This window comes from Nelusetta ayraudi, unplaced genomic scaffold (assembly GCF_046127955.1).
Source record: "Nelusetta ayraudi isolate G7.1 ecotype Tasmania unplaced genomic scaffold, CSIRO-AGI_Nayr_v1 ptg000006l, whole genome shotgun sequence".
NCBI classification, from domain to species: domain Eukaryota; kingdom Metazoa; phylum Chordata; class Actinopteri; order Tetraodontiformes; family Monacanthidae; genus Nelusetta; species Nelusetta ayraudi.
The window spans coordinates 2,332,234-2,353,215 of NW_027466056.1; the positions used below are offsets into that span (position 1 = coordinate 2,332,234).

Here is a 20,982-nt window from a genome sequence, read left to right on the forward strand (position 1 = left end):
CTGGATCAAAATTATCTTTATTTTGTAATTAAAATTACATAACGATGTTGACTATAACTCGTTACTTTCCAACACTGGTTTCTACTTTTGTTTCTCATTCACTTCGGCTCAATTCCACTGAGCTGAAATCTATGGATTTAGTTTGTTGTTCGCATCAAACTGAAATTTCACATTCATTCAGGAATGAGCTCTCAACAGCCTTTCATCATTTAACCCAACACAAAGAAATGGGTCTATTCCGTTATCAAAATCTGACCGGCAGACTTGCAAATGCTATATATGAACAATAATACAACTAATAACAGAGTCATTTATGAACTATAGAGTTTGTGTAATATCTTTCAGTGGAAGACACTTTAGGCCTTGAATTTGTGGATATGCATGCAGTCGAAAATGAACATTGCAACTTTTCACAACAAGTTAGTACATCAAGCCAAGCCCAGTGGCAATATCACAATGTGTGTTGCCATGTCCAACAATGGTTTTGAACACACATATACTACACACAAGGGGCACGACAACAGCAATGCATTCCCTCCACCCCAGTTCCTGTGTCCACAGAGGAATTCTGCTCCGCCTGGAGGTAAATAACCATGGGCCGCGGGTTTTGTTGCTTTCACCCAACATTCACTCACATTCATATGCAATGTGGGTAAAGTGTTTTGCCCAAGGACACAACCGGTAATACTTCAGCTATTTGACAAGCCGGTCAACCTCCTGATCTACTGTCGCTTAATATCTTGTATTTGTAAAAATACATATATGAAATGCTTAATGTGTATCCGCTTTTTGAGGGGGGAAAAAGCAGGAAAGAGAAAAATGAGAAAATCCCCATCCATTTTTATACTTACTTACTAAAACATGTAATTCACTGCATGGTTTTTAGCTAACAACCCCCCCCCCCCACACACACACACACACACACCTCCTCTCCCACCCCCCCCCCCACACACACCCCACCAATCTGCTTTATAACAGAAAGAATAAAAGATTTTAAGTAGTGATTAATCCAAATCTGCTGCCCAGAACATGGTCTCCCTGCTTCACAATACATTTTGTTGTCTGGACCACACGTTTCTTCCATCTGTTAACTGGACTCCGACAGTCTTGAAGAAGAGTCTAGATAATATGGTTTGGGCTGTTCTTTACAGACAGCATGCAGTGCACCCTGGGAAATAACCTGGGAAACGGGACTGGAGGCCTTCAACCAGTAGTGTTGTTGAGATCATATGAACTTTAATTGACTTTAATATGGACTTACTGACTAGTAATCACCACATTGAAACACATTGAACTGTTGACTTATTTAAGTGGGTGTCACACAAATGACAGGTTCTCGTTTCCCACTGGTCAAATTAAGGTGCGTATGCCCCATCTGTAATGTGACTTCAGAATCAAATACCGTAACCCCAAAGGTAAAAACAAGCAATGGACCACATTTGCATGACAGATTTGCATAAACAATATGAGCTGGCAAAAAAACACAGGAAGGAAGCAGGAAAGAGTCACTTCAGTTGTTCATGCTGCACAGTGTGACACACAGTCCTGGCTGGCATTGGCAGTGCATTGAAAAAAACAGAAAGACAAACAGGCAATTCAACATGCAGCATTCAACATTAGCATTTTACTGGGGGGGTTCAGAAGTTGTTTATGATTTGCAATAGAGAGGCAGATGTCCTGCAGTTTAACTCAAGCAAATATCAATCAGAGATTCTTCCTATTGCTCGGGTGTGTCCCCTGTTTTCACACATGTAGTCAACACATGATCAACCCGACAGAAAAGACACCACGCTCATCAGCAATGAGTCCACATGCATTGGAAATAACTACTGCTTCCTATCCACTCTCAGTGTGACAAGACACGGCTAAGCAGCAATAAGTAAACAGTTGCTGTCATGCCATTTACACAACATGCAGGGTATTAGGGTATGGCAAACCCATGTGATCACCTTGAGCCTCCCACATTTGCTACTGTGCCATGTTTGCCAGTATTATTGCTTATTACGGATCACCATAGTGAAGACTGTTCTTCCTGGGGTCCACATAAAAAGACAGACACTACAACAATTATACAATCAACTGCAAACTACTTAGCAAACAGCATTCACCTGTTAAAACCAAGAAGAGAATAAAATAGTGCATTTTTCATTGATTGTTCAAGTAGTCGAGGGCAAACTACAAGCACATGTTTCAGCTAAAAAATGTAGCCAACATGAATTTTGAAACGCAAAGGATCTCATATACCAAGTTAATAGTCCAATAATCCGTTTACTTAGGATATGCAACGAAAAATCTTTCTCTTCTATTTGTTGCTGTTTTTTTCTGTCAAGGCCAGGCAGCTAATGTCAGTTTTGCTGACATTAGTTTGGCACCATCTACTGGTAAAGGAGATACACGCAGGTCTGTAGCACATTTGAGGCGAGAAATGACGTAAGCCGGAGGAAGTGTTGCACCATGTCAGCAAAACACTTCAACGAGCCCTCGAGGCTTTGTGTTTTTCTACATAGATAGATATACAGTAGATAGATAGATAGATAGATAGATAGATAGATAGATAGATAGATAGATGGATAGATAGATGCCCATGTTAAGGTGGTGAGTAGAAACTGATGACAAGTTATCCAGCGAAACACTAAGTTGGCATTGAATGAGACATAAATGTGTTACTTACAGTTATCCGATCACCAATTAATACTGCTTCATCCTCTCAAGGTCTTCAGGCAGTTTATGTAATGTTGCATCCTCCTGTCAGCCAAGGGTCACTTTAGTTCAAACTCCACAGTCAGCTGGCCAAGGAAATTAATTCTTCTTGGAAAATCTTTCCAAATCCATGTAGATGAGGGGCTAACATAGAGAACAGGTAACATTAGGTTAGCTTTGTGTTAGATTAGAAAACACTTCAACGTCTCTCTGAATGACTGTCTTGTTCCAAGGCTGTTTTGGACCCTTTTGTTGTTGTTGTTGTTTTTTTTTAACATACGCCATGAACATTAAAGAAAATAAAAAGAAAACCTGTTGAGAATAAAGTGAAACAGCACACATGCATAACGAGTTATGAGGAGGATCGAGGTTAGCGACCTCGAGTCATGGAGTCAGAATGTTGAGAACAAAGTCAGGTTGCAGAATGGAAGTACTTTAATTCATTCGGAAGAAAGACCCGGCCCAGGCCACTGGGGCTCATCCTTTGGTCTGTTGTGTTCTGGAAATAATAGTCAGATCTCGGAATTTCATACAGATACAGCATGTTTGATTTTTTTTTTTTTTTTTTTTTATTGATGTCAAGAAAAAATGCAAACACACAACAATCCATTTAATGGTTTACATGCTAATTTTTTTATTTTTTTTTTTACTTTTGATCAGTTTGTGGGAAAGGAATTTGCTACCCATGTGAAATTGAATGAAATTCCAATCGGAATGGGCCCGCTTATTCCAAACGGGGTTTTCAAATGTAAGTGTTTTTATTCAGTTTGGACGTATAAACCGATTGTGATTGGAATGTTTGGCTCCCTGTAAAAACTGCGTGAGTGTCCCAGCCCACCTGTTTGAGCCCCTGCCTCAATGAGGACAAGGTCTCACACCTGTCACTCTGCTCCCCCGCAGCAATCACGCCGGCTCACTCTCACCTGTTGTCTTTTTGACTCGGCCACTATTTCTATCTCAGCTTCAAACTCACAGCCAGGTTTGTTCTTCACCATCCAAAACCTTCCCTGGAGTTCCTGCAACCAACTCCTCCTCCTGCTAGTGACCTCCCAGATCTGTTTCTCAACTGGTAAATCATCTTGTATTTCTGGCCACTTGTACTGCCGGCTCCCTGTCTGTTAGTTGTCTGCCTTGCTGAGACTCGCCTCTTCAGAAACTGAATGGTTAAACTGTGCGGTGCCAATCTTGCAGTGGCTTTGTGCACTTGAGTCTTATTGAAGTGACTCAGTCTGTGACTCGCTGCTTTGGGTCCTCACTCAAACCCATTACAGTTACATTAATTACCCGCCAGTATTTGAAATCAAGTGCGAGTGATCACGCTTGAAAGTGTAGTAGTTCATTTGACTCCGTTTGGGCTGCATCAAAGAAAAAAAGTGTTTTTTTCCCTTTCACAGAGCACAATGTGAATACTTTGCCCCAATGTCATCGTCCACTCGGGAAGGGATGGTTGGACGAAGAAGAACATGATGGTTATCTGAGAAACAAAATGAAATCTTTTGGCTGTAAAGTAATTGTTGATCTTTGACTCATTCAACAGAGGCGGTGGGGCTCTGTCGTGTGCCGATACCACTCTGGCACCACCCTGTGGTGAAGGAGAGCTGTGCAACTGTGAAGCGCCAGGAGGTCAGACGGATGGAGGGAATCCTGGAAGCCGTCAAGATGCAGCTGCAGCTCCTCAGGAGCAAAGCAGATGACTTTCAGGACCGCCTCCTTCACAGGCAAGAACTGCAGCCAGTAAAGAGTCTCTCTTGGTGTTTCTTGCCTTTTCTCACACTTTCACCCCCCCCACCCCCAGTCAAACCCATAGGGAGAGAGAGGCTCTTGCTGCCAAAGTGCCAGCGTTCCTGTATGCTTGCCAACCTTTCTTCAATCAGCTGGAGAACGCTGCCAGGGGAATGAACTACCAGCTCAACAATGTCACTTTTGACACTTATTCAAGGGTATGTGGTCCCTTTTTATGAACTGAAAACATAATTATGATCTAAAAAGTGGCGCAAATGTGACATTTGCCAGAAGCACAAACCGATTGGAATGTATGTTTTGCCACAGTTGAGCTTTTCTTATTCTTCAACAGCTGCAATCTTGGCTGAAAGATGCAGCTATTTGAACACGTTTTGTCCAGGGAATGCTGCATCTGTTGTATGGGGCATTTGTTTGTTTTGCGTGTGTAGCGCATGCAGCTGTTGGAATTCTCCCAGCAACTGTGCAACAAGTTGGAGCAGCTGGTGTTGACCTACGCCAACCAGAACCTCCTCTGTTTGGACGAGCTCGAGCCTCACAGGTAGAAACGCACAAACAAAATGAATCAAAAACGTTGTCGTCTGAAGCACCACGTCAGTGACTCTATGTCTTCACAGGCTTGTGTGACTTATTTATTTATGTTAATGATCCTCTGGTCATGTCATGAAACAAATTGGATCAAACGAGTTGGAATGGAATTCAATGCAGAACTGAGTTGGTGACCCCAAAACATTTGAATGGTAGTGTGTAGATGGAAAGATGGAAAGGTTTTCCTTCTCCTGGAATAATCTTCCACAGGGCTTTTCTGTTTCCCATCCATTCTGCTCAAATCACTTTTTTTTTTTTTTTTTTTTTTAAATATATTTCTTTAAAAGCACAGTCAAAAGCCTTTTAAAAGATGATGGCCACCTTTCTGGTACGTTAAAAAAAAAAGAAAAAAAAAAAAAGAAGCTGGACAGTATGATAAACGTACAAACTGGTTTACATGACACCTTTTTGAATGCACCAACAAGCAACTCCAAAGGTGAAAACCTCCTATGAACACAATTGGTTTGCATGTACAACCTGCATGTTGTACATGCATACAGTACGCTAAGCTGTATGTCAGAAGATCCCCTCTGTTTCTCTCTGCTGGTGTCCAAGCTACAGCTGCTATATTGCACTCAGCTCCCCTCATCTGCCTTGTTTGTCCTTTCAGTGTCTCTTCTTTCTGCATTGGTCAGACTCAACTGCGATGTCTGAAGCTGACCACCTTCTTCTACTGTCGCCCCACGCCGTACCTGGCGCAGGTGGAGACCGGCCTGCACAAACGCATGCGCTGGAACGTGGTGAGGCTTGCCAACGAGCACTGCAAGGAAAACTCAGTAGGCAACATCGAGTAGTGAGTCCTGCCAGATCTCCACCTCCTGCAGCCACAGCGCCCCCCCAAGGCGTGGAGGCGCGGTTCCCACCCTACCCCGTCTCTGTGTCTTCCAGCTACTTCCTGTGCTACGAGGACGTCCTCAGCACGCTCATGCAGGCCGACGGTAACGTCCAAGGGTGCGACAAGGAGCGAGTCTGGTCCATTGGGCTTTGGGTGCCGGTTTTCCCCGGTCCCGACACAGACGATATATTTGAATGGTACCCTTTAAAATCCCTGATTTCTAAACTTAATTCTCTCAATGTGCAAAGACGATTGTCTGCACACCAGTTGCGGAGCCAGCTTTGTAAACTTGGGGTGTCAAAGGTCAGTGTGTGTGGGGGGCGGGCGGGACATTTACAGAGCACAAATCCCGCTGACCAGAGGGACAATCTGAATCTCCTGAATAAGGCAGCTAAGTGTGTGAAGCCCATTACCAAGGTCACTTAGCTATTGGTCTTTCACATTAAACTACCAGTCTGAGCAAATAAAATTTTAGGAGTGCCACTCGGGGTGTCCAATCAGATGTAGTCACCTTGCCTCGTAATTATGAGATCAGGATCTCATAATCATGATAAAATAAAGAAAAAGGAAACGTCTGTAAATCCTTTCTAATTAGTGGCCAGTGATGGCGCTGTCACAGTTGGTCTGCTGTTACTACCTTCTCGGTTTGAGACTCTGGGAAATACTTGCATTTCTTAAAACTGAGGATGGCATTAATATTAGTATGTCAGCACTGCGCAGGTAAGGAAGGGCATTGCGAGATCTGATCTCATAATTGCAAGATGAGGTGCCTACTTTTTTTTTCTTTCTTTTTTTTAAATCCAGTGAATGCAATGAGCATCCGTCCGTGGCTGAACACCCTGACGCAACATCTACACTTTTTAACACCCCCCCCACACACCACCACCACCACCAGCCGCTGTTTTTAACTGCCCCTTCCATGCACTAGCCATGTGTTTTTAATGTATTTTTTTTAATATCATTGTGTCCCCATCTGAATTGTATGAACGTTTGAGCTGTGTCAAAGAAGAATTTCTGTCACCTTCTGGGACAGACAAAGCATCATATTCTATCTTATCGTCTGTGTAACTCCTGCAGGATCTTGTGCAATACTCCTCAGGCCAACTACCACAGGCTGCTGCTGCTGGGCCGAGACGAGCCGTCCAGCAGCCTGGCCACAGACGTCCTGCTGCAGCTGCTGCTGTCCCCGCAGAAAGCCAAGTGATCTGTTGAGCCCCACCAGGAGAGGGTGTTTGGGTTTTTTTCCCCCCTGAACCACTGGCAGGATAAACGGGATGTGGATGAAGAGCAGGAAAGACTTCAGGAGTAAATGTATTGGGTTCAGATTGAACAACAGACGTATGGAGCATCTGGTTCAATGCACCTGTGGATGCAAGTGGCTACAATAGAACCCATCCAGACCGACCCTTTTAAGCGACTGTGGCCTATGTTTTAATAATACACTGTGGCTCTAGTTTTACACTATTCAATGGTGCATATTTGAAGGAACGTTAGAGAATTTTCACAGCATGTTCTGTCACTATAGTAATTGGTGTTTTTAAAGAGATTTTTCAAGAATAAATAATTTTGTTAACATTTTGTTGATTTTTCTGTCCTGGTTTAAAAACGAGCCCTGAGATTTGAATGATCAGTCTTGACAAAGATCATCTCTGGCTACATTTGAGCACACTTTGATTTGGTTAGAAGGTGTTCCCTCAAATCACGTGTCAGGTTGACAACAATATGGTTGTTGGCTGTGGTTTTTTTGTTTTTTGTTTTTTTTTTAAATGGTTTTCAGGTGTTTATTAGTTATACTTGAGTCAACCAATGCATACTGAAAAAAAAACCATTGGCCAACCACTGCATTCAATTATAATTCTAGTGCACCAGCTTCCAGTAAACCCCTGGGAGTGAGTGCAGGTGGAAGCAGATATAAGCAGAACATAAGCTTTTGTTTGCATATTATATAGTGCATATTTTTATATACTATATTATACTTATTTTTTCAATTCTATCCATATCAGTAGTTTTGAAGTTGCATGTTTTGGATGTAACTTCTGTTTTTTGCATTGATAAAACGTTCAAGTGTTATTTGAAAAAAACAATTTATTTGTCTGAAACATTACAATGAAATAATTCAACACAATCACAGATTTCCATCTTTAAGAAAGTTCAGACTTACAATGGAAATGGTATGTTTCAAAACAGACTGCCGTGACTTGGGAGATCACAATCAATAGGCTCTTGGAACGTTTCTCACCAGTCATCACAGCCTTCATTTCATTTTTAATAAATTAATTTTCAAGACACAAATGTCGCAAATGAGCGCAATAACTTCGGCCCTCGACTTGGCGCCCGTTTCGTTCGTGGGTTTTGCCGACTTGACAGTGGGAAGACAGACAGCTTGCTAGAGAATAAAATCTATTTTAACATCCTTCAGACTCTATCCGGTATAAATCTATGTAAGACTCTTCAAGGGCGACTATACTGCTAAATCTCTAAAGTACAAAAGTAAAGTGATGTTTCCCTTCATTACAATAAGAAGCCTTTTTTTTTTCTTCTTCTCGTATTTACACAAACGGTTCCAAAAAGACATTGCAGACACATTAAACTGATGTCCAGCTTTGCACAGCAGCAGTTTCCTCCGCAGGAGACGTCTCAGCCTGCTGCCCACCAGCTTCGATAAGGTTTTTATTCCATCTGGAATAAACAAAAAGGCAAGAATCTCTGGGAACTGAAATAAGTCAGTGGTCATTTTTCGTTTTTTATACTTGGCTCAATGTTTTTGCAACCTCCAGTGCTGGAGGTGAGGAATGTAATAGAATGAAGCCACTGACTCTGTGCGTTTGCGCTGGATTTACAGTGATATAAATTCAGTGTGAAGGTGAAACGGGCGACTACTACGAGATGGCTCAACGCGACCGCTTTAAAATGACAAATTATCAAGACGGCACCCGGATTCCGTCGCACATTTTTACCAGCACAGTAAACAGTAAAGGACCTGAAGTCATCGCTCGTCGAGTCAAACGGTAAAATAACGAGTTGTCTCATCACAGTGAAAGCAGTTCAAGAACGATCAGTCCTGATCCCTTCCTTTGAACGAGGGTGCACGTGAGGCGTCTTCGCCGCCGGAACGCCATCGTTCAGTTACGACTACGAACGGGAAGGAAGACTCCAAGTCGTCGCTACAGTAGGGAATTCCTTCAGTAGTATTTTCTCTCTCTCTCTCTAGCCTGGACTCTAGAGCCAGACTCCATATTTCCAGGGAGGGGGGGGGGGGGGGGGGACAGGAGATGGGCAAAAAAACAAATAAACAAACAAAACTGAAAGATAAAAACATCGTTCTTCACTACGATCTACGTCTTTCATTAATAACTTCATCCCCATCAAGTGCAATCAGTGTTGTTCCAGTCAGTAGTGGACACTTCAGTAGTAAACAGGTGCTTTTCCAGTTCAGAACCAGGTGGCCGTCGACACTTCTGGCTGATTATGATTCCACTTCAATGGGCTTCAAGTAAGACAAAAGTCACAACCAAACGACTACTTGCAGCTACAACCTTCCAGTGATCGTGGACTTTGGCACCATTGGTTTGTGTGTTTGAGCTGCCCTGCTTGTGTGCGTGCGTCACCCTGTTTGTGTAGGACCTCCACTCTTGCATTTCTGCGTGTGTGTGTACTTGGCAGCAGATGGCGTCGCATGTGGAATTAGCTGGTGCGTGTTTCAGTGTTTCAGTTTCTCAGTGGTGCCGCGTCACTGCGTGACCTCTCAGAAGACCTTCTGCTCCTCCGGCTACGACCTCCAATGACCTTGAGCCACCAAACCGTTGCCAGGCTCCTGAAGGTGTTTTGGTTTACTTTATATGCATCGCTGAACAGAGTTGTGGTGCGGGAGATTGAATTGCAGCTGCAGCAGCAGTTGTCAGTGTTGTGCTCGAGTGTTCGTCTGTGTTCTGTGAAGATGCTTCCCGCCCAGAGAAAGACGAAGAAACAAACAAGAAAAAAAAAAGTTGTACTCTGTCCGTGAAAAGTGATTGTTGCTCAACAGGTTGTGTGAACAGATTCTAATTTTTGAACATTTGAAAAAATAAAAATAGAGAATTTGTCTGGGTTCATGACATTGAAACCCATGTTCTTCTTCATCTAACGGCCCTAAAAAAGCATCCTATGTTTCCCAACTCGCTCATCCTTCGTCTTTGAGATGTTTCACAGATGGTGTAACTTCACGGATGTGCCGTGGAGCTCGTCGTGTCTGAAGAGAAGGTCTTCAGCGGCGTCAAACCCAAATATCATTGACTTTCTGTTTGAACGGTAGGAGGAGAAACAACTCACGACTCTGAAGCTAAGACGGAGGATGTTTGGTGAGTTTGAGCTGTCCTGCTTGTGTGCATCACCACGTGTGGGTGTGTGTGTGTGTGTGTGTGTGTGTGTGTGTGTGTGTAAACCCCGCCTCCAATTCCCCCGGCAGCGCTGGAGTCCCGCCCCCAGCTCCGCCCCTCAGTGGTGGGTCTCCAGCTCCACCACCGTCCACTCGCCCTGCGCCGCCGTCCCGGCCGTCTCCGGGGAGAAGCTGCTGACGGCGGTGACGGTGGCCGAGGGGGGGGTGAGCGGTGGCAGCAGGCGGGGCCACAGGCTGCTCTCCAGGGGGCTCAGCGTGCCGCCGCCCCCCGGCAGCAGCAGCACGGAGGAGGAGCACCCGTCGCGGTTTAGCAGCAGCGTTTGGTTGATGAGCTGCTGCACGATGTCCACCTTGGCCCCCCAGTCCAGGTCGGGGGGCGACGGCTGCTGGGCGGGGGGGCGTCCGGGGGGCGAGGGGGAGGAAGACGAGGGAGAGTGAGGGGGAGAAGGGGAGGGGCTCCCGGGTGACGTCAGAGTCTCGACCTTCTCGTTTGGGCTCTTCCGTCGAGGCCCCTGCGAAGTCCGCTTCTCCTCGCTCATCACATCTTCTTCATTTCCACCCTCCTCCTCCTCCTCGTCCTCCTCCCCCTTATCATCATCGTCGCTATTCTCCAGGGCCTCGTAGATGGTGCACAGGCCAGAGGAGGGCGACAGCAGGACCGTCTGAGCCTTGCCGGACTGCTGCAGCTCCTGCTGCCACTGCATGATCTGCTGCCTCTGCTTCAGGTCCTCCTGCTGCTGCTGCAGTTGCAGCTGCAGCTCCTGCCGCTCCTTCAGCTCCTCCTCTTTCCGTGAGTTCTCCTCCTCCAGCTCTTCAAATTTATTCCTCTTTGTTTCCTCTCCAGCTTCCTCCTCTTTGTTTTTATTCCTCTTCATTTCCTCCCTCATCTTCCTCTCCTGCTCCGCCTCCTCCTGTTTATTCCTTTTTATTTCCGCTTCAGCTTCTTCCTTCTTCTGCTCCTCCTCCCTCCTCTTCCTCTCCTGCTCCTCCTGTTTATTCCTCATTTGTGCTTCTTCCTTCTTCTGCCCCTCCTCCCTCTCTTGCTTCTCCTGTTTATTCCTCTTTATTTCCTCCTCCGCTTCCTCCTTCCTCCTCCGCTGCTCCTCCTCCTCCCTCCTCTTCCTTTCCTGCTCCGCCTCCTCCAGGGGCCTGCTCTGCTGCTCCCTGCGCTGCTGCAGCTCCAGCAGCTGCCTCTGGTGCTGCTCCAGCCTGCGGAGCTGCGGGCTGAGCTGCTGCCGGCCGGGGCTCCTGGGTGGGAGGTCGGCGCAGGTGAGCCTCGGAGGGGGCGCCATGGCCGGCGCGACAGGAGTGGCGTTGACCGTGTGATCGCGGCGCTGTGGCTGCCGAAGTGAAGTGAAGCCTGTGTGCAAAAAAAAAAAATCAAAAAAGGAAGGAGAAAAGGAAGATTTAGGGGCGTGATGTTACAGAAACGAACAGCAGGTCAGCGTGAGTACAAGCAGAGGGATGCAGAGGAAAATAGTGAAGGGCAGCGTGAAGCCAAGCGCAAATGTCTGCGTGGAGCCTGACTGGAAATTGTGTGTTAACAGTTTGAAGTGCTGATGGCAGCGACCGGCAGTCAGTAAAAGTTTCTCAAGTGCAAAATACAGAGAATTGATTTTCCTCTTTAGAAGGTGAGGTGACTGGGGGTGGTGGCTGTGACCAGGGCAAAGACATTTGTGCAGAGAGCAAAGTGAAGGTTTCAATTCTTTTCTTTTTTTTTTTTCTTTTGAAAATTATACCCTTAAGACTTTTTTTTGTTTTATTTTGAAAGAAATCAAAATGAAAAAGCAGCAGGGAACTTCCTGTATATGCAATGACTGTAAACCCTGGCGAGAACAACCAAAGAGAAGCTCATCGGGAAATGAAAACAGTCCAAACTAATGGATGAAGTTTTATAGTTAGTCATTTAGTGACACATGCAGAAGCTCTACATGCAAAAATAAATACAGCATACAGCACACAAGAAAACAAAGCCCTTGGCTTTAGGTCATTCGGCTTTCGATATTCATCCCAACAGCAAGACGATCCAGAGCCTAGAGCCAAGTTATTCCATTCAGAACAATTCAACATAAATTGTGCAACAAGTGTCATGCACAGGCATGGTACCGGCTCATACAGTGCTGTGGAACAGTGCGGCAAAAGAAATTATATATAAATATAAATGTGTGTCAAGGCAGCAGAGACTTAGGAAGGCGATACACCCACAGGAAGGCGAGCAGTACAGCGACAGTGATGGTGATGGTGGGACTGGCTTCTTGAGGCTGGACGCCGTCTTCAGGACTTCAGACGCAGCAGCTCAGTCCGAGTGTTGACGTGAAGGCGACGACCTCGCAGCAGCGCCGAGGGGAAAAACTTCACAGAACCGCTGCAGTTTCCAAACAGCTGAAGCCTCGGCAGGTAGGGGGCGCTGTTCGAGGACATGAGTATTGCAAAGCCGCAGCTGCAGCGGGTGCATCACTGCTACTCAAGCGACCGAGTACACGCATACACACACACTAGCAGTCAGGAGTGTGGACGCAGCTTCTCGTGCAATGCTTTTTCTAGATCTTTACTCCTGTCTACATTGTAGATACACAATGAAGACGTCAAATATATGAGCAATATACATGAAATTATGTAGCAAAGAAAAAGCATTGTTAAATTGCATTTTGTTTGCCATGAAGGGTGGCTATGTTGAAGAAGAGTTAAATCACACTTTTCGGTTTACTACATCATACAATAAGTTTTAATTCATTCATTGTTTTGATCTCTTAAGTGAGAATCTATGTAAATGGGCAGCAAAATGAGAGAAAAACCATTGCATGAGAAGGTCTGTGCAAACTTCTGACTGGTAGGGTCATTGGTGATGTCAGACTTGATGACACAGTTGCACTACCATCCAAAAGTTAGGACTCGCCTTCTCATTTAACACGTTTTCATTTCACATTCACTGTGTGCATTGTAGATTTCCACTGAAGGCATCAAATCTATAAATGAACACATGGAATTATGTAGAAATAAAAAAATATATAATAATTGTGAAATAACTTCAAAGATAGATTCTTCAAAGCACCTGTGTAAAACCCATTTACAGTTATTTAATCATTTCTATTTGGGACGTATTTTAATAAATCTATACCGGTGTGTCCAAACTTTTGACTGGCAGTGTGTATGTATGCAACACATTAGAACATATATGGGTAAAGATTTCATGAGTTTATAAATTGACTGTCCACCCCTGACACCCCCCCCCCCCTCCAATAACACTATGCAAAGAAAGAGTGTGTCCCGGTAAAAATCTAATCTTTATTTAGGTTTAAGGTTCATTCCTCCAAAAGAGATATAAACAAACAGATTAAGGGGGTTACAATTTAAAGTGCCAGAAGAGGTGAAGTGTGACTGGAGGCGAGGGCTGATTGCTAGTGGCAAGAACATGGAGAGGACGAGACACGTCAATCAACAATCAAGTCACCGGCCGTGGACAGTATAAAGTACCGTGACGAACACACACACACAAACCAACAGTTGACTCTTTATTCCACTTTCCCCCATCCCCCCCCCTTTTTTTTCCTCCTCTTTAAAAACTGTAAACAGACAAGTCGATCCCGTAACACTCGTGGGGGGAAAATGCGTTTTTTTCCCTTTTTCTTCTTTTTTCCCCCCTTAAGGTTAAATAAAACAGAGACCAAAGCCCAGGCACATTCACACGTTAGGATTAAATAGTAGCTATTGCACATACAGGAATTAAAGCTGGATAGTCGACGTGAATATATCGTATGAGGAGGAAGTGCCACACTTGTTTTTCTCTTTTTCATTTTTAAACATTCCCTTTTTTTTGCTCTCTGTTTTTTTTTGTTTGGTTTTTTTTTTTGGTTTGGTTTTTATTGATTTGGCTCCACCCCCAGGGCATTTCCCGATCAAACCCCTGTGACAACAACTACAACAGTGACGTACAGCTGAGTGCGGGAGCTGGAAGAGGGGTTGGGGGTGGACACAGCTTCTCGAGCCGTTAGGGAGGGGGGGGGGAGTGAGGCGAGCTATACGTTACCTGCGAAAGAGTTTTCAGTTTTTTCGCAAATGGCAGAATAGTATGGCGGCTGCACGTCGTCCTCCGCTCGCCACGCCGTCGGCTTGGATGCTTCCCGCGGCGGCGGCGCCGCCACCTCTTCGTCTGCCTCTCCTTCCTCCCGATGGCCGCATTCGATGTAGTGCTGGACGTGGAGCTGCGGCGGGGGGGTGGTGGTGGCGGCGCCGCCCTCTTTGGGCTCCTCAGGGAGCTCCTCCAGGGAGAAGATGCCGGGGCTCCTCACGCAGCTGTCGCCGCCGGCCGACTGGGCGTTGGAGGTGGAGGTGGAGGCCGTGGCGGCGCTGTCCAGGCCGTAGGAGGCCAGCGAGGTGGCGGAGGGCGGCGTGTCGCCTCCCCCTCCACCCCCGCCACCCAGGACCTCCAGCTCCGCCTCCTCGCCCTCCTCCACGGTGGACAGGCAGCGCTGGGCGGCCGGCTGGCCGTCGAAGGACAAGAGCACCACCTGGTCCTGGTCCAGCTGCGCTTCGCCCTCCATGTCGCTCAGCTCATCCTCCGAGGCCGAGGAGGTGGAGGGGTCCGAGCTGGGGCCCCCCGGGGCCTCGTCGGCGGGCAGGGTCTCCTCCTCGCCCTCCCCATCCCCCCTCAGGCTCTGGGGGTCCAGTTCTGCTTCAGAGGGAATAAACACCACCTCCTCCTCCTCCTCCTCTGCTGCTGCTGCTGCTGCCTGGTCGTCCCTCAGTTCCTCCGGCGAAAGGTTTGCAGCCTCTGCTGCCCCCGGTGTCCCGTAGGGGAACTGCAGCCAGGTCTGAGCCGGGGTGTCGGGTTCCAGCTGAGGCTGTGGAGGCTCCGCCCATGGGTCGGCGAAGGGATTGGGTCTGTCCCACTGGGCGGCCAGGGCCGAGGGCAGCTGGGGGGGCGGGGGAGGGGCGGGCTGCTGCTGCTCCAGCTGCTGCTGCTCCAGCTGCTGCTGCTGCTGCTGCTGCTGCTGCTGCTGCTGCTGCAGCAGCACGGCCCTGTTCAGGTTGTCCAGCCGCTCCTCGTCCACAAAGTCGTCCTCGTCCAAGTTGCCGTAGCTCTCCAGGCCGCTCTCCGTCACGCCCTCGCTGGCCATCTCCACGTCCTCGTCTTCTTCCTCCTCCTCCTCCTCCTCCTCATCCTCCTCCTCTTCCTCGCCCGCCTGGTTGTCGTCCCGGGGCCTCTGCCTGGGCTCGTCCGCTCTCTCCGAGCCCACGTCCATGTCGCACACCCTGTCCCCCTCCTCCTCCTCTTCCTCTTCATCCTCCTCTTCATCCTCCTCGTCAAAGTCGTTGGCCGGGATGTCGGGGACCTTCTCCAGGTCGGGCGAGCCCGCCGAGGCGCCCTCGGTGTCGGCGGCGCCCTTGAAGCTGCCTTCCCCAAGGTCGTCCGTACTCTCCGTGCCCTCCAGGACGCCCGGGGCGCTCAGCTCCGACGCCCCCTGCTGGCTGCCGCTCACCTCCTCCGAGTCCAGCTCGGAGAGGAGGGCGCTGCTGCCGGCCCGCCAGGCCGCAGCCCCCCCGCCTAGCCCTCCGGCCGAGTCTGGCCGGGACTCCTCCTCCGTGGGCTGGGTGGTGCCGCTCATCTCAGACACGGACACCGGCTGGCTGGCCTCCTCCCGCTCCTCCTCCTCCCCCTCCTCCTCCTCCTCATCGTTCAGGTTGCTTGAGGGAACTGCGGGGATGGCAGTGTCTTGCGGCTGCGGCTGCCCCGGCTCCTCTGGCTGGGGGGCCGCGAGCGGAACCGCAGGCTCGGTCGCCTGCTCCTGCACTGCTGCTGATGAGGGAGGGGAGGGGTACGGGCTTGGGTGAACGGGTCCGGGTGCCGATTCCTGGTGCTGGGGCAGAGCTTCATCCTGGGGTGGAGCTTCATCCTGGGGCGGAGCTTCATCCTGGGGCGGAGCTTCCTCCTGGGGCGGAGCTTCCTCCTGGGGGAGGTCACGTGACTCCGAGCCCACTGCTGGGCTCTCTGCCACCATGGATGCTGCGACAGCGATGGCCACCGTGGCTGCTGCTGCCGCCGTCAGCGCCACTGAAGCTGAAGCTGCAGCTGAAGCTTCGCCTCTCCTAGAAGTGGGCGTGGTGGTTTTCGGGGGCCCCCTGGTGGTGCTGAAAGGTGTGACGGCCTGAGTGGGTTTGGCGTCCCGCTTGGCCTGAGGGGTGCTGCGGCCCGCAGGCCGGTTGGCCGGCGAGGCAGGGGGGGTTCGGCCCACCGCCAGGCTGCTGGGCGTGGAGAACTTGACGGCGCCGACGGGCCTCCTGGTGGGCGTCGATCTGGCAGGCGGCGGCGGCAGAGTTTTGCTCGGCGCTGCTTTGGGAGCTGCCGCCTTGGTTCCCGCAGACAGTTTTGCGGCAGAGTTGTTGCTCTTCGCGGTGGACGTGGGTTTGGTGGGCTCGGGCTTCCTGGCAGCGGCAGCAGCAGCAGCTGTTGTGGATGTTGCAGGTTTCTTGGCTGCTGCAGCTGGAGGAGGACGACTGACATCTGGCGAGAATAAAATCATAAAGTCATTTCACTACGTTAATCAGCAGTAAAGTTTTTCATTTTCAGTTGCATGATTAACTCATCATCATCATCAGGTGTTGGTTACTCAACACCTGATTTTGACTCTTAAATGCATAATCAGGTGTCTTTAAGAGGGTGCATTCTATGGTAAAATGAACCTTTTCGTGCCGCAGCCGCTTTGGGGGGCGGCACTGCTGTCGTCCTGCCACTAGAGGGAGCTGTGGTAGCTCGGGGGACGGTCGGTCTTGCAGTGGCAGAGTTGCTAAAGGGCTTTGAAGCTGCTGTGGTCTGCCGCGAAGGTGCAGAGGCAGTTTTGGATGTGGAAGAACCTGTAGTGGGCCTGCAGAGAAGAACACGCATGTAAATATAATAGAAAACAACAAACAGCGGTCAGAGCAGCCAAACCTGTTTGCTTTACCAACTTTATAGGCAACCACTGATGAATTAGTTTAATGCCCAACTTCTATAGCAATTTGGAAGCAAAAACAAAACCATGATTTCAGAAAAATAAAGATCACACTGAACAACCGACAGTATATTCAAGTCATAACTTGAGTCTTGGTCGGCCGATGAATCAACTGAAACCAAATTCCAAGAAATAACGGATACATTGAAAGAAAACGGCTTCTGCTACATTTTAATACTGCCTCTACAGACTGCACCTTCTTTCTGGTTTGAACTGTCTCGTCTATGACAACTATTACATGGAATGTTGTTCAGCTTCCGCTGTGAGGGTACAGCTGTGGGCCAGAGCACAGCTCGGTGTGTCGCAAACACCATTTGAGGTCTCTTTGATCGCACATCTTGTTGATGCCAACGCAACCGGTGCAAGTCTCCCACACTGTTCTCAGATTATATTTAACCATCAATGGAGCCGTTTTGAGAGAAGTACGTCCAATAATGAGGAGCAGAAGCAGAAACATATACCTAAATATTATTCACTTTTCCCCTCAAAAGGCTCCAGGACCTTCAGTTCATGTGCATAAACGGTGCACGTGAAAGACTACAGTGGCTAAAACTGAGCAGGTCATGACTAAGCAGTTATTCTACACTCGCACCCTGGCTAGTCAAAGTCACTCAACACTTTTGATTTGAAATAAATTTTGCCAACTGCTTCTTTGATGCATTTGCACCAGTACACAAGAGCAAGAGCTACTGAAGCGCCGTGTGACCTCAACGTGAAGTTGCAGATTCAAGATTTGCTCCGTCGAGATTATACAGACAGGCGCGCAGATTTTGATCGCTTCCGGCGCAGTTATGTGCCTGCGCTCAGATGCCGCTCCCACATCACAATAGCCATTACAATGGCCTTTTGTTTCCCCTCCAAAAAAAAAAAAGAAAAAAAAATCAGACAGCCGATACTCGCACTGGGCATGCATGGAAATTCCGTTATTGGCAGCGAGCAGACAGAAGATGTGGGTTGACAGTGGGGAAGGCCAAAAGCTGCTGGAAGTGTGTCAATAAAACGTGCACTAAATGGTCTAGGGCCAAAGAGCAGGGGAAAAGGTCAAGAGACAGTTAAGATTAAAGAGGTTGCTTTATATCCAATCCTCCCAGGCTGAAAAACTCTACTCACAGAACTGCTCAGCAATTAAGCAGAACAAAATTAACTGAGGGAAAAGTGAACAAGAATGAAGCCCCAGGGGACAGACATAGAATATTCAGCCAAGTTATTGTACGCATTCACATTTCAATGTTGAAGCAGAGAGTTGAGTCACTGTGTAACACATTGTTTGCATCATCATCATCATCACCATCAGATCGGCAATTCTGCTGACGACTCACGAAACGGCGAGAGAACGCGAGACGAGGAGAACGAGGACGAAGCAGAAAAGCAAAAACACATTCACACAACTGAGTGCACCGACAGACTTCAGCTCGCGAGTTCAACCAGAGCCTGTGGGTGTTGGCTGGTTATTGTTGGCGAATTAGTATGGATTACATTTCCTGGCAGCACTGGGCGCAGATCAATGCGAGTAACAGTCAGCACTAGGATGGGACCTGAGTATTTCAGAGGTGGCGAGGTCTTCATCAGGGCAAAGGTCAGCACCAGGACAAGTCATCAAGGCGTTTAATGGCTGTTTAACACTATTCACAAATCAGTGGTGTAATATCCTGCATGCAGAGGACAGAAGATCAAAACCAAAGGGAGGACTAGGAGTCGCGACTGGGTAGAAAAAGTAAACCAGGAAGTTTGCAAATCGCTTTTGTTGCGTTTATTTACACTAGTTTGCACACAAGCCACGATCAAGCAGCGTGTGTTATTGTACACTATTGTTTGCAGTTTGTCGTAGTGGAGCTTAATGGAAAGACTGCAGGCTGATTAAATATTAGCAGCAAGTCCGTTGCCCGACGTGGTTGTTGTGAGTGGTTGGTCGTCTGCACCTCACGGCCGCTCAGGTTTGCAAGGCGGAGGGAGGGGTTTAGAGCGGCGACATCAGCGTTTCCAATAATTTACATGAATCTGGGCAAGGCAGCGTTTTTCCAACATATCCACCATGAGGAGCGTTTTCGGAAATGTGAGGTTTCAGTGAAAACGCTGGTAAACGCAAGGCCGAAACGACTAAATATTTCTACGTTTTAGGAGAAACCCGTCTTCGTGTAAACAGGGCCTTCGTTTCACGCACAAACTGTGGTCCAGCTACGTTTTAGCTCTTCTCTCCATTTTTCACTCCTCCTGTCACTCGGAGGACAAACAACAACAAACTAAAACGGAGCGTGCAAACATCTTGTTTGGCTTGTATGCCATCCAAAAAAACAAATAAATAAAAAAAGATCTAGCTGCTTTACTTCATCCTGAGAGGAGCTTGAATTCCTGCGGTCTGCATCGGCTCCTTGACAATACAGAGTGGTAGCATGAATCAGGTCAGTGGAGAGTCGAAACCGAACACTGCAGCCTAGCAATGGCAGGCAGTTTTGGCTCTCGCCGTGACGGAGGCCACAAGCCTTCCTTCGGGAAGTAATCTTGCTCTCCGCCAAGACTGCTGGTGAGAAACGGCACTTTGATTTACAGGGCTGTGGGTTGGGGAGGTGCGCAAAAGTAATTTAGGACAAAAGTAATTTGAAAGGTCGGCATGGAGACGAGCGGGCTGGCAGGACAAATACACGTGAACACTCGGAATAGTGATCTCTGAGAAAACATGAAGACCACTTGGTCTTGTGGGGCAAAAATGAATTCTGGGAACTGACTGTCTCAGAGCTAAATGATAAATGAGTTTAAAATAATGGAGCAACCAGGAGGAGGGAGGGATGGGATGGGCCGAGGAGGGCTTGAGGAGATCCTGGCCATGTGCCCAGGCCTGGGCGAGCACAGACAACAGCAAAGAGAGATGAGTGATGGGGGGACAGATTGAAAGTGGGGGAGGGGTAGAACAGGACCGATGGCTCAGCCAGGGCCGAGGATGCAGCCGCTCATCGTTGGAGATGGCGGGCAAAAACAATGCAAGAGTGCTTTTGCACGCATGACATTCATTCGTTTTTAAAAGAGGAGCAAATGCAACATCAGCCCCTCGATGCAATCTCATGTCCATATTCTTCCATAATTACATACCAAAAGACAAAAAAAAATACATAGACATAAACATATATATGCATTTATACTCACACACACACAAATGGGAGAACCGCATCGGAAACCAAAAGTGGAAAATTTCACTGTCCTGTGGCCTCAAACGCTCCCAAAAACCACAAATCCCATTTCAAGAGGCTTATACCTAAAGCCCCGTCAACAAATCTGATTTTCAATCATTAGAAAATGATTGAACTCAGCGATTGAGACCGACTGGTCTTTCATTTGACATTTTGCCCTTCCACTGTACAAACTGGACAAATACGAAGCGCACCAACTCCACTGGCACCACACCCCATCTTGCAAACACAGCACTCATTAACAACACCTAATGTTGACACCTGTAGCTGTTCTTTTACTGTTGGTCACAAGCTCTATGAGTGAACCGCCCCAATGGGAACAAGCCAAAGATTCCATTAGGATGATGCGCGGCTGCTAATTGGCCAACCACTCTGCAAACCGTTGCAACAGGTGAGCAATCTTCTTTAAAATCAAAATGTGTATGATACACATAGTATCTTCCAAGGACTAAATGAAAAAAATAGCCCTGGTCCATTTTGGTAACACCGTAGGGTGACTAATGATTTCTGGATTTTAATAAGGGATGATAAGGGTAAGTAGTGACGAGGAAGGAGGCCATGTCGATCCTATTG

The 20,982-nt window shown here is 47.8% G+C and overlaps 3 protein-coding genes across 4 annotated transcripts in view; 1 reads left to right on the plus strand and 2 right to left on the minus strand.

The window, feature by feature from the left end:
• The first annotated feature begins 4,486 nt into the window (after positions 1-4,486).
• Positions 4,487-7,101, plus strand: cunh19orf67 (chromosome unknown C19orf67 homolog). The gene is made up of 5 exons (XM_076014741.1): positions 4,487-4,640; positions 4,872-4,981; positions 5,639-5,821; positions 5,917-6,060; positions 6,941-7,101. The coding sequence occupies exons 1-5, from the start codon at positions 4,596-4,598 to the stop codon at positions 7,065-7,067; spliced, it is 609 nt and encodes a 202-aa protein (XP_075870856.1). The 5' UTR covers positions 4,487-4,595; the 3' UTR covers positions 7,068-7,101.
• An 837-nt stretch (positions 7,102-7,938) lies between these two features.
• Positions 7,939-17,121, minus strand: prr36a (proline rich 36a). Its single transcript, XM_076012507.1, has 3 exons — positions 16,920-17,121; positions 14,266-16,740; positions 7,939-11,598 (listed from the first exon to the last, which is right to left on the minus strand). The coding sequence occupies exons 1-3, from the start codon at positions 17,119-17,121 to the stop codon at positions 10,337-10,339; spliced, it is 3,939 nt and encodes a 1,312-aa protein (XP_075868622.1). The 3' UTR covers positions 7,939-10,336.
• A 1,635-nt stretch (positions 17,122-18,756) lies between these two features.
• stat1a (signal transducer and activator of transcription 1a) overlaps positions 18,757-20,982 on the minus strand; it is a 106,764-nt gene continuing 104,538 nt past the window's right edge. For both annotated transcript variants that reach the window (XM_076014465.1, XM_076014455.1), the window contains one exon: positions 18,757-18,766. The gene's annotated coding sequence lies outside the window, so the exon portion shown is untranslated. The remainder of the gene's footprint in view (positions 18,767-20,982) is intronic.